Source organism: Pan troglodytes, chromosome 16, assembly GCF_028858775.2.
Source record: "Pan troglodytes isolate AG18354 chromosome 16, NHGRI_mPanTro3-v2.0_pri, whole genome shotgun sequence".
In the NCBI taxonomy this organism is placed as follows: domain Eukaryota; kingdom Metazoa; phylum Chordata; class Mammalia; order Primates; family Hominidae; genus Pan; species Pan troglodytes.
Genome location: NC_072414.2, coordinates 76,860,692 through 76,884,038, shown reverse-complemented (window position 1 = coordinate 76,884,038; position 23,347 = coordinate 76,860,692). Strand labels below are relative to the sequence as shown.

Genomic DNA, 23,347 nt, shown 5'->3' with positions numbered 1-23,347 from the left:
AAAGAAATAAACACCCCCCTGCAAGCCCCTCCACTGGAATCATCACTATGTACACACTGTGGTATCTTTCCTTCCAATGTGAAGGAAAGACACATTGGGCCAGTGAGCCAGGGTGGCCACATACCACGGTCAAATCACAGCTCTTCAGCAGCTGTGGGACCCTGGGCAAGTGACTGAACCCCATCAAGCCTTCCCTTTCACCACCTTAGAGTCTTCATGAAGACTAAATAAGAGAATAGAGTCAAGAATACTGCACAGAGCCTGGCAAAGAGAAGGCAATCATTTCTACCTATTATTTTAAACAAATTATTTTCACAAAATAGAGGGCATCTGGAATGACTAGCTTTGCTTCCTGCTTTCTTAGCCTTCTTCTGTGAGCATTTTCTCACATCCTTCATGTTTGAAAACATTTTTAAAATTATACAAGTGACAATGTTTATTGAAAAAAATTAGAAAATAAACATTAACAAAAATAAGTGGAACACTATATCACACCCACTTGAATAATAAAAAAGACAGTCGATAACATGTATTAGTGAGGAACCCTCCTACACTGCTGGTGGGAATGTAAAAAAGTGCAGCCCCTTTTTGGGAAACAGCCCCATTATGTCCACACAAAAACTTATACACAAATGTTCATAGCAGTATTACTCAGAAAAGCCAAAAAATGGAAAAAACCCAAATGTCCATCAACTGATGAATGGATAAACAAAATGTGGTATATCCATACAATGGAATATTATGCAGACATAAAAGGACATGAAGTCTTGATATATGCCGTAACATGAATGAACCTTGAAAACCGTAAGCCAGTCACAAGGATCACACAGTGTATGAAATGTCCAGAATACGCAAATCTGCAGAGATAGAAAGTAGATTGGGCTGGGGGTAGTGGCTCACGCCTCTAATCCCAACACTTTGGGAGGCTGAGGCAGGTGGATCACCTGAGGTCAGCAGTTCAAGACCAGCCTGGTCAACGTGGTGAAACCCCGTCTCTACTAAAAACACAAAAAAAAAAGATTAGCAGGGCATGGTGGCAGGCGCCTGTAATCCCAGCTACTTCAGGAACCTGAGGCAGGAGAATCTCTTGAACCCAGGAAGCAGAGGTTGCAGTGAGCCGAGATTGCATCACTGCACTCCAGCCTGGGCTGGGGATAATAAAAATGTTCTAAAATTGTGATGACTGAAGCACAACTCTATGAATATACTAAAATCCTTTGACTATACCTTAATAAGGCTGTTTAAAAATAATAAGATCAAATAACCTGAAATCCCAATACCTAGACATCTCAACATTCTATTTTATAGAAAAAAATCTAATTATTTTCAATAAGCATTGAAAAATGTTCTAGGCATTAACTTGTACAAATGCATATGTAATATGTATACAAAAACAAGATCATACTCTACAGTTTTATAATCTGCTTTTCTCACTGGCACACTATACATTAATCTTTCCATATCAATAATTTTAATTCTTTATCATCACTTTAAATAACTGTATCATATTCTAAGATTATATTATGATTTATTCAATAAATCCCCTATGACTAGACATTTAGGTTGCTTCCAGATTTTTTCCTTGTATAAGTAATCTCCCAAAGAATGATTTTAAGATTCTCTGGCCTCAGAAGATGAAAAAAAAGAAAACTGCCTGCTTATAAAGTGCAGAGATACTACTAAGTAAACTCTAAAAATAACAATGCTGGCCAGGCACGGTGGATCACACCTGTAATGCCAGCACTCTGGGAGGCAGAAGTAGGCAGATCGCTTGAGTCCAGGTGTTCAAGACCAGCTGGGCAACATGGCAAAACCCTGTCTCTACAAAAAATAAAAAATTAGCTGGCCTGGTGGTATACATCTGTAGTCCTAGCTACCTGAGAAGCTTAGGTGGGAGGACTGCTTGAGCCCAAGAGGTCAAGGATGCAGTGAGCAGTGATCACACAACTGCACTCCAGCCCAGGCAACAGAGTGAGACCCTGTCTCTAAATAAGTAAATAAAAAAAACAATGCCTTTACATTATTGCTGGTATTACTAAACTGTCTCACTAAAGACAATAGCTTAGCCAATAAAAATTAGCTCATTTTTAGCATGTAAAAAAAACCAGGAGATAATATATAAATTATAGCTCAATAAAGTTGTTTTTAAAAAAAAAAAAAAAGCAAAAAACATGCTGGGCGTGGTGGCTCACACCTGTAATCCTAGCACTAGTCAGAGTTTGAGACCGGCCTGACCAACATGGTGAAACCCCGTATCTACTAAAAAATACAATAACAACAAAAAATTAGCCAGACCTGGTGGCACATACCTCTGTAATACCAGCTACTTGGGAGGCTGAGGCAGGAGAATCGCTTGAACCTGGGAGGTGAAGGTTGCAGTGAGCAGAGATCATGCCACTGCACTCCAGCCTGGGCAACGGAGTGAGACTCTGTCTCAAAAAATAAAAAAATAAAAAATAAAAAAAGCAAAAAACAATAAGAAGTTCTCACCTCCAATATAACAAGCTTGAAGGAGATGGATCTGTGAGAAGCCCTACTGGGTTTTATCATACTTTTTTTAACTTTCACAGATACGGTAAATAAAAAAATGTTAAATCATTTGCATGTCTTTATTAGTGAGGTTGAACATCTTTTCACATTTATTGGCCATTAACATCTCTTGTGAACCACTTGAACATGTCTTTTAATATTTTTCTAATTTTTAATTGATCATTTTTCAATTGATTAATCAAAGCTCTTCATGTATTTATTAGGATATTAACCTAATGTCTGTCCTATATGTTACAAACATATTTTTCCCAGTTAGTCATTTGTCTAAATTTTAAACATTATTTAAGGTTTATTTTAATTGTAGATAAGCTTAACATTTTTATGTTGTCTAATCTGATTATCTTCCTTTATAAAATGTGGCTTTTATAGGTGTTAGTTTATAATGACTTCGTCATCCAATTATGTATGTCCACTTTTATTTTTTAGTACTTACGTAGCCCTACTTTTTCACATTTAAGTCTTTAATTCATTGGGGTTCATTTTGCGGGTAAGACATGAGATTGGAACGTAGCTTAACTTTCCTTCCAGCTAGTCAACCAACTATCACAACTCTAGTCACTGAAAAGTCCACTTTTTCCTGTGTTGATTTAAAATGCCATGTAATCATATGCTAAATTCTTTTTTTTTTTTTTTACTTTTTGAGATGGAGTTTTGCTCTTGTTGCCCAGGCTGGAGTGCAGTGGCTCGATCTCAGCTCACTGCAACCTTCGCCTCCCGGGTTCCAGTGATTATCCTGCCTCAGCCTCCCAAATAGCTGGGATGACAGGCATGCGCCACCACGCCCAGCTAATTTTTTGTATTTTTTTAGTAGAGACGGGGTTTCATCATGTTGGCCAGGCTGGTCTCGAACTCCTGACCTCAGGTGATCCACCCACCTCAGCCTCCCAAAGTGCAGGGATTATAGGCGTGAGCCACCCTGCCCAGCCGATCATATACTAAATTCTTAAATATATCCAAGTCTGTTTTTTTTTTTTGAGACAGAGTCTTGCTCTTGTTGCCCAGGCTGGAGTGCAATGGCACGATCTCAGCTCACTGCAACCTCCGCCTCCAAGGTTCAAGCGATTCTCCTGTCTCAGCCTCCTGAGTAGCTGGGATTACAGGTGCTCACCACCACGCCCGGCTAATTTTAGTATTTTTAGTAGAGACAGGGTTTCGCCATGTTGGCCAGGCTTGTCTCGAACTCCTGACCTCGTGATCCGCCCGCCTCAGCCTCCCAAAGAGGTGGGATTACAGGCATGAACCACCGTGCCCGGCCTGTTTCTGGTTTTTATATTCTAGTTTACCAATCTAGCAGTAACACCCCTGCTTGTTACAGCTTTTTAGTGCATTTTAGTATCTGACAGAACAAGACTCTATTTCTCCCAATTCTCTAGCCTCACATTTCCTTTCCCTTTATATTTTTATACCTCCCTGTATAATGGACATCATAATTTGGCTGCCAGCTGGAGCACAGAGAACAAAGCAGGGCATGATGGGAGATGAGGACAGAGAGATAAGCAGTGTACAGACCATGGAGACCCTTGTAGGCTACATTCTGGAGTTTGGACTTCATCCTGAAGGCAGTGGGTGCCTATCTGGGGTGTCATAGAACAGGAACACAAATAGAATTGTGTTACGTCTGTGTGGAGAATGAAGAAGGAGTCAAGACTAGACATAGGGAGACTAACTGGTGGTTTCAATAATCCAGGTAAAAAGAGAGGGACCTAGACTAAGAGTAGCAGTAGAGATGAAGATTAAGTGGACAGATTCCAAAAATTAGTAAGATCAATTGGACTTGGTCAGTGACTGGATTTAGGGACGTATGTAGAAGAGACAGGGGTTTTAGTTTAGGACCACAAGGTAGATGACAGCTAAGGTATACAGGAGGAAAAGGTTTGAGGTTACAGTCAGATTTAGAGATGGGAGAAAGAATGAATGCAGTTTCGAAAATGCAGATTTCAGTTTAAAGGACTATTTTTGCCATTTGCTGCTTACAAGATCTTGGGTGTAAGTCAGTTAACGTCCTTGGGTCTCAGTTTCTGATTCTTGATTGGATAAAATAAGCTCCAACATCACCTACTGCTCCAAAATTCTACTCTCCTCTGAGAGAGGGTAGTAGCCTAATTCACTGTGGGAGTGCTGCAGCCAGGCTGAGATGACCCAGGAGTGGGAAAAAAGCAGGCCCAAGGGCAACCATCTACCTTAAGTTTCCTTGCAAAATCTAGCAGCGTAAAAATCTCTTTTGTATACCACACCAGCCTTCAAACACCTCTGCTCAGCAGCACTTCTCTGCTAACTCACACTCTGCCCGCTAATCATTCATTTCATTTTGTCTATAAAGTACCTATCTTCCCTACACGTGGAACCCTGTACTGGTCCTTATTAATCTTGGTACTCTCATTCCGATCCCCTTTGACTGTCTTGGGCACATACAAATGAGATGATCCAATTCTCTCTTTGATCCCTAGTGAAGGAAATGTTAAAGAATAGTTGAACACCCAAGGAAGAAACCTAAAATGACAGGAAGCTGCTGACTTTATTTTTCTTTTGTCAAGCTGATAAAATTATATTAATTTTTCTGCTTTTCTTACTCTACAAAGAATGAGGCTTCTACTCATTTCACTTAAAAAAAAAAACAAAAAACCCTGTTTATCAAGAGCAGATAAAATGCTTATTGTAGAGAAGAAAAAAATGTCACCTACCAGAGATAACTAATGTTAATAGATTGGGGGGGGTGTATATTAAAACCGTTTTTTTCCCCTTAGAAAACAAAACAGATAATCCAGCATATGCAGTTTGTATTCTGCTTTTTAAACTTACTATTATTTGGGGGCTCCATCTTTAAATGTGAGTCTCTAATCACTAAAATGACCCCTTATTAGACATCCAGGCAGACTCCAGAAAGTCTGTATGAGGGGAGTTGCCACTCCATTCTCTCCAATCCCACTTCTGCAAGAGGCCATTTATGGCTCAAAAGTAATCCCCACAACCAAAGTTCTCACTTGCCATGCTGCCCTGTGTGGCCTGGAGGGCTTTCCAGAAGTGGTAGAATTACCTGAGTTTCAGTTGTGATCGCACCTCTCCAAACTCCAGCTGGAGCAGTTCATTGTAGCAGGCCATGATGTTGGGGTTTTCTACATACCTCTACAAACAGAAAGAGGAATTTTGTGGATAAACAAAAGTGCTTCTTTATTTGTGCCAATAAAAATAACTCTTTAAACAAACTTCTCAACTTGGCAACTGAAATCTAAAAAATACTTTATCATTAATGATGAACAGAAGGTAAAAGAGAAACTTTATGGGCACCAAATTAGCTTTTAAAAAAATAGGGTTTAAGAATGCTTTTCCTTCTATCATTTAGTAGCCTTTCATTTTTTAAAAAAAATGCTTTTCTTTCAGCATCTTCCATTAAGAGCATTTTGGTTGTTTTCATGTCACTGACAAAGCAAGGCTAGAACATGTGGAGGAGGAAATTTATTAACTAAAGTCCTACTTATATTAGGCTTTCAGAGTATATTCAAGAACAGTATTTGGTCCTCTTTAAAGTCATATAAGTTTACAATAAGCGAAAATATACTTGCATTTCTATTTGCATCTGTATTTCACAGGGGGAACCCCAACATGGGCAACATTTTCCTGAACTAACCTCCAACAGTGGCTCAGTGAAGCCGACAGATGATTATCTTCCACAGCAGAGGCACTGGCAGAAGCCATGGATGGATTTGCCCAGTGTCTCTTATAGCCGTGGACATTAACTATTTTGTATAACCTTTACATAGTGGAAATATCTCACGACAAAGTGAATTACATAGTTCTGAGAAGATGCACCCATTCCACCATCAAATTAAATACTCCATAAAGACATCTTAGCAGCCACTGTGTTCTGTCATATAGTTCTATTCAGATGTAAAAATATTTGTGAACATTACTCCCCCATTTCTAAAGAGCTCCTTGCTTTTTACCTGCACAATAAGTGGACAATACTCTACCTGGCTGAAGAGGAAGCTGATGCCTAAGAGGCAGAGCCTCTGCATATCACTATCTATAAGCCCCAGCCAGACCAATCTGGGACAGGGGTCCCCTTGAAGAGTTCCTTCTACTACCACGGTGAACGCAAATGACCCGTCTGAACTGTGATCAGGGTCTTGTCTGGGTGTCAAGCAACCTAAAAATCTAGCCCTTTGTTCGTGCCTTAAAAGCTGTATGATTGTATATGAGGCACCTAACATTCCTGAGCCTGCTTCCTCAACTGTAAAGCAAGAAAAATAATACTGTTCCTACCCAATGAAGGTCATCGAGAATAAAAAGACATGATGGGAGAAAGCATTTTAAGTACCAACTGCTGCATAAATGTAAAGAACAGCTACTGTCACCCCCACAGGGGAAGGCAAGACCTGTTGACCAGGAGCATGATAAACCTTATACCTATAGGCCAAAACAGAGCCCCTTTCTTACCCAGAGGTCTGACAGAGGTGACATGCCTGCCAGCTCCCACCGACTGAGAAGGGAGGAGTATGCTAGACCTGCTGTCCACACCTCCATCAGCCAAGACCCCATGGGAACACCCAAAAACACTGGACAGGAACCCACTTTTGATTGGGCAGGGACAGGGAAAAGAGATTTCTTGACATAGTGCTTGTGCCACTCCAGGAGACATGGAATTGGGGCCTTGAGATAGACAAGGGTCCTCAGTTCCTCTGCAGGTAAGATCCTGGGATGTGAGGGCTGTGGAGGGGATGTGAGGGCTGTGGAGGGAATGTGTATTTATCCAGTTCCACAAATGGATTCCCACGCATGCAATCAGACTTTTTACTTGGTCTGAATGTTATGTATCCACCAAACTTTTTTACCCCAAAGGCAGAAATCAAGGTAAAAAAAACTAGCATGTGACCAAATGTACAGCATCTTGCTCCTGTTTGCCCCCTCCCTCAAAACTTGTGTTTTGCTATGCGTGTTTAAACACTGTTCTCTTTATCTAAACATCTCATCTTTCCTGCCCCTTGCCAACTTTTGTTTCTGTCCCAAGGATCCCACAGGGCATGGAGGGTGAAGAATCAGGTCCAGGGATCCTCAGAAAGCAAGCTTATTCCCTCTGCTTAAACAGCGGTTAGTCTCCTCTCCCTTAACCTTCTTCCATGAAAGGGGCTGGGACTACAAATCCTACAGACTTCTAAGCTAACTTAACCTCACTTTCTCCAAAGCATATCACACCCACGGCTAGGACCTGAGCCCATCTTTGCTAGGCCTCTCCCAGTGGTTCTCAACTCTCAGCTGCATATTAGAATTATCTGCAATTTGAAAAAACACCAGCATGCAGGCCCCTCCCCAGACCAACTGAAACAGACTCCCTAAGGATGTTATTCAGGTGATTCTAATGTGCACCCAGCAGTGAGTCTACCGACTCAATGGCCAAATCCAATTGAGGAAGCTAGCAGGTCCTCCACCTACTTTTCAATCCTGAATCATGGCTAAAACACAAAATAGCTCATGCCCTTTCCTATCCCCCATCCCCCGTACCAGAGATATCATTATGGTGTTAGCTTTCAGATTCAAGCCTTGGCACCACCGCCTACAGCCATGACTGGGAGAATCCCCTTCCTCTAGGTCTAACTCTTCTTCTCAGTAACCTGAGCATCCTTTTGTCACACAAAAGTAAGAGACTCTGGATGAGATTAGTTAGCACTAATTAGCTAGTGGTCTCTGAGGACTGGTTGCCCACATGAATTCCTCACCTACAAAATGGAGAGCCTGCCACTACCTCTACATTTCCTAAGTCAGGTGCTTCTAAAGTGACTACTGTAAAGCTTTTTGGGCTTTTTGCGTGGACGTGTCCTCACAGGGGCGTGCACCTAAAAGTGGTTCCATTAAAGTCTTCAGGAGATTCCTTGATTAAGGTGTACAGGCTTGAGGGCAGCAAAAGTGTGTGTGTCAGTTACTTTTCAAGTTAGCTCCATGATAACACAGTAATACTAAGAAAAAATAAGGACCATGATTTACTTGACCTTCTACCAGGATGCTCTCTCTGGTCCACAGAACTATGCTGATAGACTTCTTGGGCAGAATTTCAAACACGGCAGTCACCAGGCACAAATTTCCAACAGTGCATCTATGTACTTTCAAAGAGACTTCAAACAAACACAAGCCTTAATGACCTCATGCGGCTGTAGGTAAGCAAATAACCCAAGGCAGAGGGAATAATCTATCCCCTAAGTTTCACTAGAAAGTGGAAGCTTCTAAGGTTTTTGTTAAAAGGAATAGCCAGTTTTGCGGCCTTAGTTGCAAAAGCAAGCAGCTTAGGGAGGGATGACATAAAGATCCATAGCGGACTTCTGACTTCCAACCTGGGACGCCTTACTGCTGGCTAAGTAAACTGTTCTCATACAATTTAACAGGAATTACTAGAGGTCAGGGAATGGAGGCAGGTGCTGATGTGTATGTATGTTGTGGGGGTTGTCCAAAAAGGGGGAAACACAAGAAAGCCACAGCTATATAATCAATAACCTAATGTGTGCTTTTTATATAAAACTGTATTTACATATAAACTAAAATCTTAAATTCTACCTAATCTGATATTAATATCAATATCAGTATCTGTGTTCTTTTTGTCTGCATTTACTTGCTACCTCTATGTTCTTTTACTTAAGCTCCTTTTATCATGTTAAGTGTCTTGTAAGTGTTATAGAATTGTACTTTTTCAACCCAATCTAACAGCCTATCTTTTAAAGGAAGAATTCAGCCCATTCATATACATTTGCTTTTATTCTTTCTTTTTTTTTTTTTTGAGATGGAGTCTTGCTCCCATTGTGCAGGCTGGAGTGCAGTGGTGCAATCTCAGCTCACTGCAACCTCCACCTCCTGGGTTCAAGGGATTCTCCTTCTTCAGCCTCCTGAGTAGCTGGGATTACAGGTGTGCACCACCATGCCCGGGTAATTTTTGGATTTTTAGTAGAGACGGGGTTTCGCCATGCTGGCCAGGCTGGTCTGGAACTCTTGACCTCAGGTGATCCACCTGCCTCAGCCTCCCAAAGTGCTGGGATTACAGGCGTGAGCCACCGTGCCCAGCCTGCTTATATTCTTTCTATCTGACTTTGTGTTTCTCACTGATTTTACACTGTTGTTTCATCTTTCTTCAGCTTCCCAATTTGATCAAGTTGCTGTAAACTCCCTATTTCCTCTTGTTATTTTGGAAGTTTTACTTAAGTTTCCTGTTCTATCAGTGGTTACCCTCCTTTTCATCATCTCAAAAGCAGACATAGATTTCTTTACTATTATTTGAAAACAAGATACCAATTACCCCCAGAATAAAGTATCTCCCACACAGAACATTTCCCACAAAGATGAATACTTCCTGGACTCATTCTCATTCTACCTCTTAGATAAGTCTGTAAGAATGCCTGCATCCTCCCCACAAACCTTACAAACACCTAGCATAGACTAAGATAGTCTAGAATTTAAAAGTGAGCTATTATTAAAATTCCTCTTTGAGTATGTCCCTTCTTTTAAAAGAATATTATATATTCTAGTCTATGTTTATCTGTTTGGGACTAATCTTATACATATATGCATAAGTGTGGGTACATCTATAAAGAAAGACAGAGAGCCAGAGAAAGCAGGAGGCACCATGAAGGAGTATGCACATGGCAGGGTTTATAGCTCACTACTTTTCCCTCCTCTCCTCTTCAAATTTCTGTTGTAGTTCATTTCTTATATGGTTAGAGTCCTTTTCTGAATTATTTTCCTTGGGGAACTATATCTCTGAATTTTATGTATATCCCCAAAAGAAAGGTTAAACAATAACTTGGCTAGATATATGATTAGTTTGTAGTCTCTTTCTCCCTGTATCCTCTCATCAAACTAGACATTATTATTGTTTCATACAGTAAATATATATTTACCCAATACAGACCATTTTCTTTACTCATCTCTTGCATTTCAGACCTTCCACCTGGAATTCACATTCCTTCTGGTTGAAGTATATCCTTTAGCATTTCCTTGTGAGGATCTGCTAGTTACAAATTCTCTCAATGTCCACATTTCTGAAAGTCTTTATTTCACCTTCATTGTTGAAAGATATGTATGCTAGGTATAAAATTCTAGGAAGTTCTTTTCTTTTCTTTTTTTTTTTTTTTTGACATGGAGTATCGCTCTGTTGCCAGGCTGGAGTGCAGTGGCACAATCTCGGCTCACTGCAACCTCCAAATCCCTGGTTCAGGCGATTCTCCTGCCTCAGCCTCCCAAGTAGCTGGGATTACAGGTGTGCACCACCATGCCCAGCTAATTTTTGTATTTTTAGTCAAGACAGGGTTTCACCATGTTGGCCAGGATGGTCTCAATCTCCTGACCTCGTAATCGGCCCACCTCGGCCTCCCAAGGAAGTTATTTTCTTTTATTGCATTGAAAATGTTATTCCACTGTCTTCTGTTTTCCACTTGTTGCTGCTGAGAAGCTAGCTGTTAGTGTGTGTGTCAGTCTTCTGAAGGTAATCTTTTACCTGTGGCCGATTTTAAGTCCTTTTCTTTTTTCTTTTTGCAGTTTCACTAGGATGTGTCATCTTTTAAAATTTACTCTACTTTGGATATGTCAGAATTCATGAATCTATGAATTAGTTCTGGAAAATTTTCAGCTAGTAACTCTTCAAATATTTCCTCTGTTCTATCCTTCCTCTTCTCCTGGAACTCCAGTTACATATACACAACTAAAACTTCACACACTATCCTCCACATTTCTTCACCTGTCTAACTTATTTCCTGTCATTGTATTTCTGTGCTACATGTGACTTACTAAGTTTTAAATTTTTCAATTACTGTGTTTTCATTTCTTACAATTCAGTTTTGTTCCTCATAAAATTTGCTATGCCACTTTTAATAGTTTCCTATTCCTTGCGGATATTTCCTGGTTTATCTTTTATTTCTTTACCTATAGTAAGCATACTTGCTTTATAATTCATATCTCATAACTAATCTCTGAGGGGTGTGAGGGTCTGTTACTAGGCTTTTTTCCCTCCTAGTTTTTCCTTGGGATGCCCTGTCACCTGGTGGATTGACTCCAGCTTTGACTGACTGCTGACTGCTGCCCTTGAGCAATTATTTATGGAGATCCTCTGCGGGCAAAGATGAAGCTGTCTTCCTCCGGGGAGGATTTATATTTGCTTCTGCCAGGCACTTAGGAGTCCTACTCATCCAGAAAACTTGAAACTAAATTCATGGCTTGAGATTTCTTGACTACCTTGCTTATACTAACCCGGGCTACAAATCTGCCCAAGGGTCAGCCTTATTTAAGTTCTCTCTGTATGATTCCTAAGGCCTCATTTGCAGCCAGCTGACCAAAGCCCCAAGCAACCTTTTGGCTTAGGGAAACCAAGAGATTGAAGCTGGGAGTGGAGAGAAAGAGAGCTGTGTTTGGGCTGCCTTATTTCCAGAATCCTTGAACTAGCTTAAAAAGTTGCATGTATACATGTCAGCATCATAACAATACATCCTGTGGTATAATTTTTAATGAAAATGCCATTAAAGGAGATTTTATTATGTTTAGATGACTTTAGCAGGCATAGTTTTGAGAGACTATGAACTATTATAGATTAGATTAGCAGATTATAAAGTTAAGCCAAACTTTAAAACAAGGACAGTAATTTTTTTTTTAAGTACGATTGAGGCAGGTTCTCCTTATATTGCCCAGGCTGGTCTCGAACTCCTGGGCCCAAGGGGTCCTCCTACCTCGACCTCCCAAAGTGCTGGGATTACAGGTTTGAGCCACCACGCCCGGCCAGACAATTTTTTTTCTTCAAATTAATACAAAGCTTTTGCTGGGTACTGAACTGAGATAAAATAATTTCTCAAATTGAATTATACTTGTATAACAAATAAGTGAGTACATACCCTTGTAAATCCAGCAGAAATGAAAGGCATTACGGACAACTCTTCTCTATCCACCCTTCAAAATAACACAGTAAAGAACATAGACATAGTTTTTATCAATTACATCTCACCTCTTTTACTCTACTAATTTAAATAATACTTCGTTATGTAATGAGTACTTTTAGATGAATCAGATTAATATACAAATTTAAAGGATAAAGTTGAAAACTTTTCTGTTTCAATTTCACATTTAGCTTTTTGGAATTATATATTATAATACTTGAAATACACAAACTACATTAATAAGCAGGAATACAGGAGTGTTCATATATCTTTTTAATATATAAAATTTTTAATTTAAACTACTCCTATTTTCTTCTACTTCCAGGTTTTTTTTTTTTAATTCCTTTCTCCCCTACAGCTCAGGAAAAAACTTTGAAGTACATAGAAACATTTCTTCTATGTATAAAAACATATAAGCTAAATAACATTAATTTGAATACTTGCCCTTCTCCTAATATATTTCTCTTCTTTCCTTACCTCCAATTTAAAGACAAAACCTAAGATTCCCCCCTCAGAGATATTTGGAGTTAGAAGGCCTAGGAAGATACCCCTGGAAAACATTCATACTTTTAGGAATGGGATTCTCTCATAGTTCACCTGTTTCTAAAGTGAAAGGCAGTTTAAAAATCACAAAAATCTAGCATGAGAGCACAAAGTCCTTCCAGGAAGTTAACTGAAGAAGCAAAATAAAATAAGAAAGAATAAAGAAGAGAAGGCCACACTACAAAGGGGCATGCCTGACACAGCATGCAAGCTGTTATTTGGCCATCTGTTAAGAGCAAGTATTACACTGACACCTCAATTTCAACATTAAAAAAATGAAAGTTTACCTGCGTACTACACCAACAATAACTGTGTTTTCTGAGAGTTTTGATGATCTGATAGACCTTAAAAAAAACACAAAACTTTAAAATAAATATAAAAATAATCCTTAAAAACCAAATATACTTAAACAATTACAACAATTAAAGTGGGAAGAGGGTTCGTAGAAGGGAGAGTAAATGATCCCCTCACTCTCTGAATTCTCTCACCTTCTTGACTACTTGATCTTTCTCTCTTTTGGGGGCAAACTCCCACTCAGTGGACTGTGTTAACTGTAACAATTATGGAGTATGAATTAACAGCTAACTAAGATGACATGCATTCTACTTGTTCTGATCTTTGTTAACCTGCATTATTTCAGGCGGAGTATTTTCCCTACTTTGTGCTTACATGAAAGAAGCCGTTGGTCTCTTCTTCCAAAGGAAAATGCAAGTTTATGTCTATTACCACAAGATGATGGCTATGCTTACAACAGGGATAAAGGAACCCAAGGGCTGGCTCCACTGCATTCTAGGGAGCACAAAGGATGAAGAGTTACTAGGTAAAATGGAGGCTAAAGAACCAAAAATAATCCAAAACTAGGAAATGCAAGATATTGTAATCGGTCAGAAAGAAGAGCATCAACACCTCATGAAAAGGTTAAGAACAGAGGACTGGTCTAGAAAAGTACAAGAGACTGTTCGACTAAAGTTACCCAAAGAGTACAAGACTTCCCATACAGAGTAAATTCAACCCTTTTGCAGAAGCAGCTTTAGAGGCCATGGGGAATGAAAATACGGCCAAAATATCAGAGCAGAAATGAATGTGACATAGAGTAAAAGAAAGAAAAGAAGTGCTCCACTGGAGATATGCAACAGCTTTGAACTCATCCTACACTGGGAGAAGCGAGCAGGCTCTAGAGAAGAACTCCACTGAAGAAAGGAACTCACCCCAGACCCAGAGGAAGACGACTTATGTTGGAGAGGGACTCTAAAAGGAGGAGAATGTAGAGGAACATAACCAGACTGCCCTAGTCAAGTCAAAGGTGAGCTGGCCTCCTGGAGAATGTGTCTAGGATGACACAGAAACCAGTCAAGACTGACTGCATTTGCTTCAGCTGTTAGTTCAAGGAACAGAACCACTTCTGAATCACAAAATCCAGAAAATAATTTGAGTGACTAGTTCTCAAGTCTCTCAAAGATGGTATACAACATAACCATTCCAGATGTGTAAGAGATTCATCATGCACAATGGATGCCCCCATCTTTTTGAGACGGGTTCCCATTTGTCACCAGGCTGGAGTACAGTGGTGCAATCACAGCTCACTGCAGTCTTGACCTCCTGGGCTCCAGCTATGAGTAGCTGGGACCTCTGGCAAATGCCACTGGCTAATGTTTTTATTTTTTGTAGAGACGAGGTCTCACTACATTGCCCAGGCTGGTCTCAAACTCCTGCATTCAAGCAGTCTCCTGCCTTGGCCTCCCAAAGTGCTGGGATTACAGGCGTGAGCCAGCACACTCAGCCAAATGCCCCCGCCCCAGTCTTAGCAAACTTTTCTGTAAAGGGTCAGGGAATAAATATTTTAGGCTTTGCAGGCCATATGGACTCTTGTCACAACTACTCAACTCTACCACTGTAGCACAAAGGCAGTCACACATAATACACAAATGAATGGGCAAGACTGTGTTCTCCTTTGCCCATTCTTGCCTGTAGGCATTCGGGCTTCATTTTCTTATGGAATCCAGGTTGAGAAAGGCTGAATCTAACAACACATGCAGAGTAGGCCAGGGGTAGGGAAGTTGCTCAGGAATGGAAAAGCAGCTCTAGCGACCAGCCAGTCTCTCTCATGCTCACTTCTTCCCCACCCCCTCAACATCCCTGCTTTTCTGTGTTCACTCTGTACTCCTCTCGCGTCCACCTGCCTATCCTCTCCAGAGGGAGCCAACCTAAGGGTGCTGCATGGCTCTGCCGGAAGACCCCTTGCAGACACGCCACCTCAGGGCTTACTGGCCAGGTGTCAATCCCCAGTTCAACCCTGGTCCCCCTGACTGGGGAGAGCAGGCAGGCTCAGCTTCCTGGGGAAGAGCTATGGGAAAGGCTGCTTAGGCCTGGAGGGGTCACTGGCACAACAGACACTCACAGACACAGCTAGTGCACTCATCACACCTGCTGACTAATACTCATCCTAACACTGATCTCAAACAGGGAATAAGGCGTGACTCACAAATGGTATTTTCATCACTTCTAGTGACACTGTATCTGTCCTGTGTTTACATTTCCATCATACCACAGAGATTTGGAAGGAGAAAGGGCAAATTTAAGTATGTAGCCATTTCAAACCAGCTTTCAGCTTTTTAGAAGAAAAATCAAGATGGGAGTGATGTAATGGCAAGTAGGCAAGTATGTAGGTGATCTCACTAAGGAGCTTTGAATGAATTACTCCTATCTGGAGACACAAGAATGAGAAGCACTGGATTAAGGATAAAGTGGAAGGGAGGACCTTGTTTACCTGGAGATAAGCCCTTAAAAACAGCTCTAAAACTGTATAAAAAGGTAGAGACATACTGGGACCTTTTCTTGTGCATATGAAGGAAGAACGGGCTAGAAAACAGAAATGTCAGGAAACTGAGTTGAAAAATAACATCCTTGCACTGGAATTCATGAAAACTAGGAAAGAAATTACTTGGCATTATTGAAATGTATACCTGAATGTTCAGGAAGTCAGAATTCAAGAAGGTCATGAAAAAGATGGAATGCGATCCTGTAGAATGAGATTCTGAAAGCAGTGTTAAGTACTCAGGGAAGTCCCCACCCACCCCACTTTTTTTTTGAAACAAGGTCTTGCTCTGTCGGCCAGGCTCAAGTGTAGTGGTGTGATCATGGCACACTGCAGCTTCGACCTCCTGGGCTCAAGTGATCCTCTCACATCGGCCTCTCAAGTAGCTGGGACTACAGGCAAGTGCCACCATGCTTGGTTTATTTTTTGATGTTTTGTAAAGATAGGGTTTCACCACGTGGCTCAAGCTGGTCTCGAACTCCTGGGCTCAAGCAATCTGCCTGCCTTGGCCTCCCAAAGTGCTGGGATTAGAGGTGTGAGCCACCAAGCCCGGCCTCACTGGGAAAGTCTTAAAAGCATGCTACTTGGTTTACCATTAGGAATCCTTTTGGCCACACAAGATAGAAAACACCAGAGAAGAGTGGTTTAAACAGTATCTGTCTCACACATCAAAAATGTGCAGAGGAGACAGTCCAGGGTTGCCATGGACTCTGCAGGATCAGGAACTTAGCTCCTACCAGTGTTTCTCTCACTTCTAGTGACACTGTATCTTGTCTTCAAAAGGTTCTACAGTGTCTTATAAAAAATAATTTTCTTAGTCTTCAGGGCTGTTCTTTCCCCCCTCATTATGTGGTGGCACTTTTCACAGGCCCCCCTTCTCATCCTGTTTACACACCCCTGAATGCAATTCGCATCTATGCAGGCTAAGAGTTTGCCAACAAAGAGGGTCACAAGAGTTTCCTTAGCACCTCTTCACTGAACCCTTGGTGTCAGTAGCTGTCCTCCTCTTAGGTCTGGGCTGTAGATCACATCAACAAGCACAGTTTGGGCTTGGAGAACACTGCCAGCAGGCATGCACAGGTCTGCTGCAGAGCGGGGCTCCTGGCCTGTTCTCTCTGATTCTCAAACTGAACCTGAGAACTGATGCAATTTGTTGTTTTGAAACTGCAGTATGTGGAGAACTGTCTTCAGGTTCCTTATACCTCTGTCCCTTCTTAAAACATAGTAGGAAAAACCATGTCTCTGTCCATATCCCTCTCTTCCTTACCTTGGGTTTCTGAGTAGATGCAGAAAGTAAAGAATCAGGGGCAGCAGGGATGGCAGGGGCTAGAGTGCAGGCCTCTGCCCAGCTCATAAAGCCTTGCTGCTCTGCTGGGGCTCAGTCATCTGTTTCTCTGGTTAGAGCAACTCCAGCATCCCAGGCTTGGCAGAACACAGTGGGAGTAAAGCAAAGCCTGTTTCCACTGCCTTCCTTTATGGCCACTGGTATTTCAGCTTCAAAGACTGAAGTGTGCGAGGCACAGTTCACAAACAGGCTTCTTTATTAGTCTCCACGGTACGACAGATACAGTAGAGATTCCTATACTTTTCTGTTCTCTCAGCTTCTGACCTATCATCTTATCTTTGTGCGTTTTTATTTATTATTGCTATGGTCAATTTTTGTCTCTTTTTCCCTCTTCATGGGTTTTTTGATAGGAAGTTGGGAGGAGACATTGATATCAAGTGCTACAGTGGGAATATGAAGCTATACTCTGTTAGGAACTACTGGATGGCCTCTAGCAGCCTCACAACTGATTGATTTGCCTCATCTCCTCCAGTTTTCTACTCCATTCTCCACTTGGCAGCCAAGTTATTTTTCTATCCTGCTCAACACTTTCCTGCGCAGAATGTATCAGTGTTTCAACTACCTACGGAGTAGAGTCCACAGCCTTTGGCTTAGCACACAAGGCCTTCATCATTTGGTTCACGTCTGCTGTTCCAACCTCCCCTGACACCTACTCCACATCTGCCTGACCAGCAGCCATCTAGCACTGAGCAGAGGTGCCCGGATGTCCTGCCTGTTTCTACACATGCCGCTCCCTCTACCTGGAACATTTTCTCCACCTTTTTTCCTTTCAAAACTCCTGCTCATCCTTTAAGATGCAACTCAAGTATCCTCTTGCGAAGCCCTCTTTGACACAGGCACCCACAACACTCTGCGTAAACCTCTTCTGCAGGCACTTACAAGCCTATACCGAAATCACTCACTTTCCCTGCTAACTAAAGTATTAGCTCCTCAGAGACAAGAAGCACATCTTACTCATCTATGTAGCTCTAGTACCAAATGCAGTGCCCAGACCTGAGGAGACTTACAAAGTAGGGTTCCTAAACTGGTAGATTTGGAAATATAATAGACATAGAATATTTGCTGTTAGCAAGGCATCTCATAAGGAGTGTAAGGAGTTCCAAATGCCCCCAACAGAGAGATACAGGTGAATGCTAGTCATTTAGACAGGTCAACAACCAATGAAAAGCTCTTCATAGGCAGTGTTGATTAGGTATCCCAAAAGGGAAGATGAAGGGAAGGACAGAATTCTGCAGGGCTAAGGTCTCAAGAGCCATGTAAGTCAGCTCAGAGACAGGGCAAGCTGGTTCGGGGGTGGGGAGCCTGGAAAGATTTCTTGAACAGTCCAAAGTGGGCGGGCATCCTTAAAGGGATGATCTTAAGGGAGATAAGCCAGGTAAGGGCCAGAATGAAGACAAAACTGATTAGGAAAATAAATCAGGGTCTGCTTTTGCCTCTAGAAAACTCACTACGATTAGCACAAGGACCCACCCCTATCCCAAATCCTCACCCAACAAGATGGAGATGACGTGGTAGAAAACAGCTTGTGAGAAACACTTGAGATTCTTGGCCAAGGCTGTGATGTGGCCATCAGGAAATAAATGTGATTGGGGATTACATTTGTAAAGGCCTGCTCTCTCTGGCTAGCACAGTGGAGGGGACTGTTCTGCTTACTTGTCACTGGTTCCCCCAAACCTAGTGTGAGCTTTTCGGTTCTGGAGCCATGCTTACAAGGTCTATCAATCAGAAAAGGGTACTCAGGGGAAGCACCCTTGATGTGGTGGGAATATGAAACCAGGATCTGTTAGGAGCCACTCATAGCAGTAAGGGTGTGCTCAGTTCAGAAAAGGAAAGATGTCTGGGGTGGGGGGACACAATTCCTGTCCTCCAGTGTTGGAAGTCCATTCTGGGGAAGAGGAATAATAGATCTGTTCTAGCAATCCTGTGGGCCAACTGTGGACAAAGTTGGGTTCAATATAAAGCAAAGCTTCTAAATCTCAGGGTTTCACTTAGTGAGCCCCAGGTCCTGAGGAGAGGCTGGATGGAGAGTGCTAGGCACTTCATAGAGGAGAGGTACATCTGACATTCTCTGCTTCTCTAAAACCACATATTAAAGCAATCCAGTACCCATTCTTTACTTTAAAACTATATAAAATTGTTATTTACATGATGAAAGAACTCTGATTAACTATAGTGCTTATGGAATTTGGTATTTGTGTGAGTTTTTAACTGAGCACGTAACATTACTTTTTTCATTGAAATATTTCAGCTCCTCTAGTCTATAAGCTTATAGAAGACAAGAACTTCATTTTATAACTTTCAGTCTAAAACATTCTCTTGTACACAGCTCAATAAAAATCTGCTGAATGAATTAATCCTATTTGTTTCGAATATTCCTAAAATGTACAGCAATAGTACATTTTCTTCCCTTAAAAAGTGGAACATAAAGTTAATGTTTCTTTTACCACAATTTTTAACAGTGGAGCATAACCAACACAATTTAAAATTTCTTTTACAATACAAGATGCTCTAGTAGTCACCTTTAAAAGTATGAACTTTCATTGCCTAGCACATACCTGTGGCTAGGCTTGGGCCTGGACAAGACTAGGAAAGAGGCCAAATTTTCTCCAGTCCCTCACCCTGTCCTCCCTCTTCTATCTCGGCAGCCATTTGGCCCACCTTAGACACCTCTACTGCCTTGCAACATTCCACCATGACTACCAAGCACCATGTAATTTAGATATCATCTTCCCTTCCTCTGAGTGGTATCTATTCAATGTTAGGGATAAAAGGGATACTGGAAACCAAGTGTTCCAAATTTACAGCTGAGCTAAAACATCCCCAGAGAAGGCAGAGTTACCCAGAGACAAGCAGCTATCCAGGAAGAGCCAAACAAGGACCTGGACCTCCCTTTTTCCTGGCCAGAGCTCTCTCCATTTCTTTTGGGCTGCAAACCCCCATGAATGTGCTGGGTGACTGGCCAAATGACATGTCAAGAAATCTGGGGTAGGGCGGGCACAGTGCGGTGGCTCACACCTGTAATCCCAGCACTTTGGGAGGCTGAGGCAGATGGATCACTTGGGGTCAGGAGTTCAAGACCAGCCTGGCCAATATGGTCAAACACCGTCTCTATTAACAATACAAAATTAGCCGGGCATGGTGGTGTGCGCCTGTAATCCCAGCTACTTGGGAGGCTGAGGCAGGAGAATCCCTTGAACCCTGGAGGCGGAGGTTGCAGTGAGCTGAGATCGAGCCTTGCACTCCAGCCTGGGTTACAGAGTGAGACTCCGTCTCAAGAAAAAAAAAAAAGAAATCTGGGCTACAATGATGATGGCTTATTGTGAAGTCATGCAGATTGAAACAGATGAGGAACATAGGCACATTTCAGGCACTAGATCAAGGCCACAGGAGAAACTACTGGAGGCAAGTCATGGAAGGGTAAACGCTACCTAGTCTGACTACCAGGAGTGTAGAGTTCTCAACACCAAGGAAACAAACCCATGTTGACGTCACCACATACCCCATAAATAATCTTTTAATATGTTGTCATTTGCTTGTCACCTCGGTTTTTAACCCAAGGGTTTTTAATCTACTTAGCTTATATCTTTTCTCTCTCTTAAAAGTCAAGATTTTAAATGTCCTTAAAGTTAACATGTCATAAAATTTTATATTTGCCTTGCTTCCATCAGCAACAAATAACTTTCTTTAAAAGGCATTTTTTAGGTTTAGGTCACTACAGAGAATTCTCTCATAATATTGACAAGGTGCAAGTATTATAAATAAAGCCCATTCATTGAACATTAAAAGACAATTTTCAAAATTTTTAAAACTTTGAAAACAATCTGAAAAATTATAATTCTTACTGCACTAATATACAAGTGATACTTGTGGTTAATTACATTTTGGGTTTCACTTTGACCCTTAATAATTCTTATTATTCACATTTTCTTACTGTTTCAAGTAAAGTGAAGCAAGACAAAACAAAAGAGATATACATCAGTCCTATAAATAGTGAGGTTCTAATATTTTGCTTATTTCACATGCATGGAAAGCAACTTAAAGGAGAGTGAGTCTAATTTAATCTATTTCTAGGCTGCATGTATTGTCAGAAAGGCCAATGGGACTATTTAGGCCCGAGTCTTGGGCTTACCTGCACAGTGCCTCTGCATCCAGCTGTCGAGGATTTCTGTGGTCTATGATGATAATGTCATGATGTTTGTCCAGGAAACAGGCAAGGACAGCCTGAGCCTCCTTGGTAACTGTACACTTAAACCCTGCTTTTTCACATGCCCTGCAGAATCCATTACATTGGTTATCTTCTTTGGTAAACACTAAAAGTACCTGAATCAAAAGAGCACAAACACATTTTTAAAAAAAAGATGTTAGAATTGTCATTTCTTACACTTTTTTTTTCTTGAGACAGAGGCTTGCTCTGTTGCTCAGGCTGGAGTGTAATGGCACGATCTTGGCTCACTGTAACCTCTGCCTCCCAGGTTCAAGTGATTCTCCCACCTCAGCCCTGCCGAGTAGTTGGGCCACAGGCACGTGCCACCATGCCCAGCTAATTTTTGTATTTTTAGTAGAGACGGGGTTTTGCCATGTTGGCCAGGCTGATTTCGAACTCCTGGCTTCAAGTAATCCTCCCACCTCGGCCTCCCAAAGTGTTGGGATTACAGGCGTGAGCCACCACGCCTGGTCAGAATCGTTATTTCTGTGTGTGTGTGTGTGTGTGTGTGTGTGTGTGTGTGTGTGTGTGTGTGTGTGTGTCTGTTTTGGGGGGATGGTGGGTGGGCAACAGGGTCTTCCTCTGTTGCACGGGCTGGAGTACAGTGGTGTGATGTCAGCTCACTGCAACCTCCACCTCCAGGGTTCCAGTGTTCTTGTACCTCAGAGCCCCCAGTGGCTGGGAGATTACAGGTGTGCGCCACCACATGCCCGGCTAATTTTTGTATTTTCAGTGGAGATGGGGTCCCTCCATGTTGCCCAGGCTAGTCTAGAACTCCTGGACTCAAGTGATCCACCTGCTGTGCCCTCCCAAAGTGCTGGGATTGCAGGTGTGAGCCACTGCACCTGGCCATATGCCTACTTTTTTGCTAAGAAACCCACTGGCAGAACTCAACAAAGATTTAGTTAAGCATTTTATCTTGAAACTAAAAGAATTAAAACACATTAATATTTATTTTAGCTAAAAGAAAGTTAACTGGGTAAGTTTTCAGATGGTGAATGCTAATATCTTGGTGAAATTATTGGAATACTTAATCCTATAAATAATGTATTGAAATGTTTGACTCAAGATTTTATGTAATTCCTCCAAGTTAAAAAAAATTGCTTTGATTAAAAGAAGAAAGATTTAAAGTAGACCAAAATGTGACACTTCAAAGCCTATCAGTTAAGTGACACAGTCACCAGGTGCAAGAGGTAGCATCTGTGCCTCTGCCCAGGACAGTGGCTGCCTGCCCTGATCACGTCAGTCCTGGCCTGGAGCAAGCGAGGCCTGTATCCATAGCGTCTTCCTTATCCAGCCAGCCTCCTTCCCTCTCTCTCCCTGCTATTCCCACTCCCAATCTGGTTCAGGAGCACCCGTGCTCCATCCCTTCAGAAGCAGACTGACAATGGGGCAACAGTGGTAAGGAGGAGATGGGCAGCCTGTGAAACAGACTGCAAAGCTATCAGAAACCCTCCTAAGGCTTATTTCTTCCGAGTTTACTCAACTACACAAAGACCATACATGCAAAGAACTAAGAGCACACATTTCTGTCAGCACTTCTCATATATTTTTAAATGTAATAGTGAATGAAACATGTTTATGTGCGGGGAGCCTGGATAATTTCGCTGAATTTCAATTGGTTGTTTTCTGTCTCATATTTTGAATTAGATAAATTACAGATATCTTCTCTCTGACAGAGCTGATTCAGTGACATTGAAAAGACAATCTTTTTACTTTTTATATTGGAAAATTTCAAATCTACAGAAACGTGAATGAAAATGAACGCTAAAGATGCCCTTTCTCTACATTCATCAATTAACATTTTGCCACCTTTGCTTTGCTTTCTCTCTCTCTCTAAACACATACATGTACATACATACAATTATACACATTTTTTATTTATTGCTGAACCAATTTTTTTTCTTTTGTTTGTTTGAGACAGGGTCTCACTCTGTTGCCCAGGCTGGAGTGCAATGGTGTGATCATGACTCACTGCAGCCTTGACCTCCCGG

General features: G+C 41.5%; 1 protein-coding gene across 2 annotated transcripts in view; it reads right to left on the bottom strand.

The window, feature by feature from the left end:
* Positions 1-23,347, bottom strand: part of PDE8A (phosphodiesterase 8A) — a 156,168-nt gene that overhangs the window by 49,903 nt on the left and 82,918 nt on the right. For both annotated transcript variants that reach the window (XR_010151795.1, XM_001163046.7), the window contains exons 3-6: positions 21,279-21,469; positions 13,277-13,333; positions 12,405-12,459; positions 5,585-5,673 (exon numbers count right to left, since the gene is read on the bottom strand). Coding sequence is in view for 1 of the 2 variants with exons in the window: in XM_001163046.7 (XP_001163046.1) it covers positions 5,585-5,673; positions 12,405-12,459; positions 13,277-13,333; positions 21,279-21,469 (392 nt within the window). In the remaining variant the exon portion in view is untranslated. The remainder of the gene's footprint in view (positions 1-5,584; positions 5,674-12,404; positions 12,460-13,276; positions 13,334-21,278; positions 21,470-23,347) is intronic.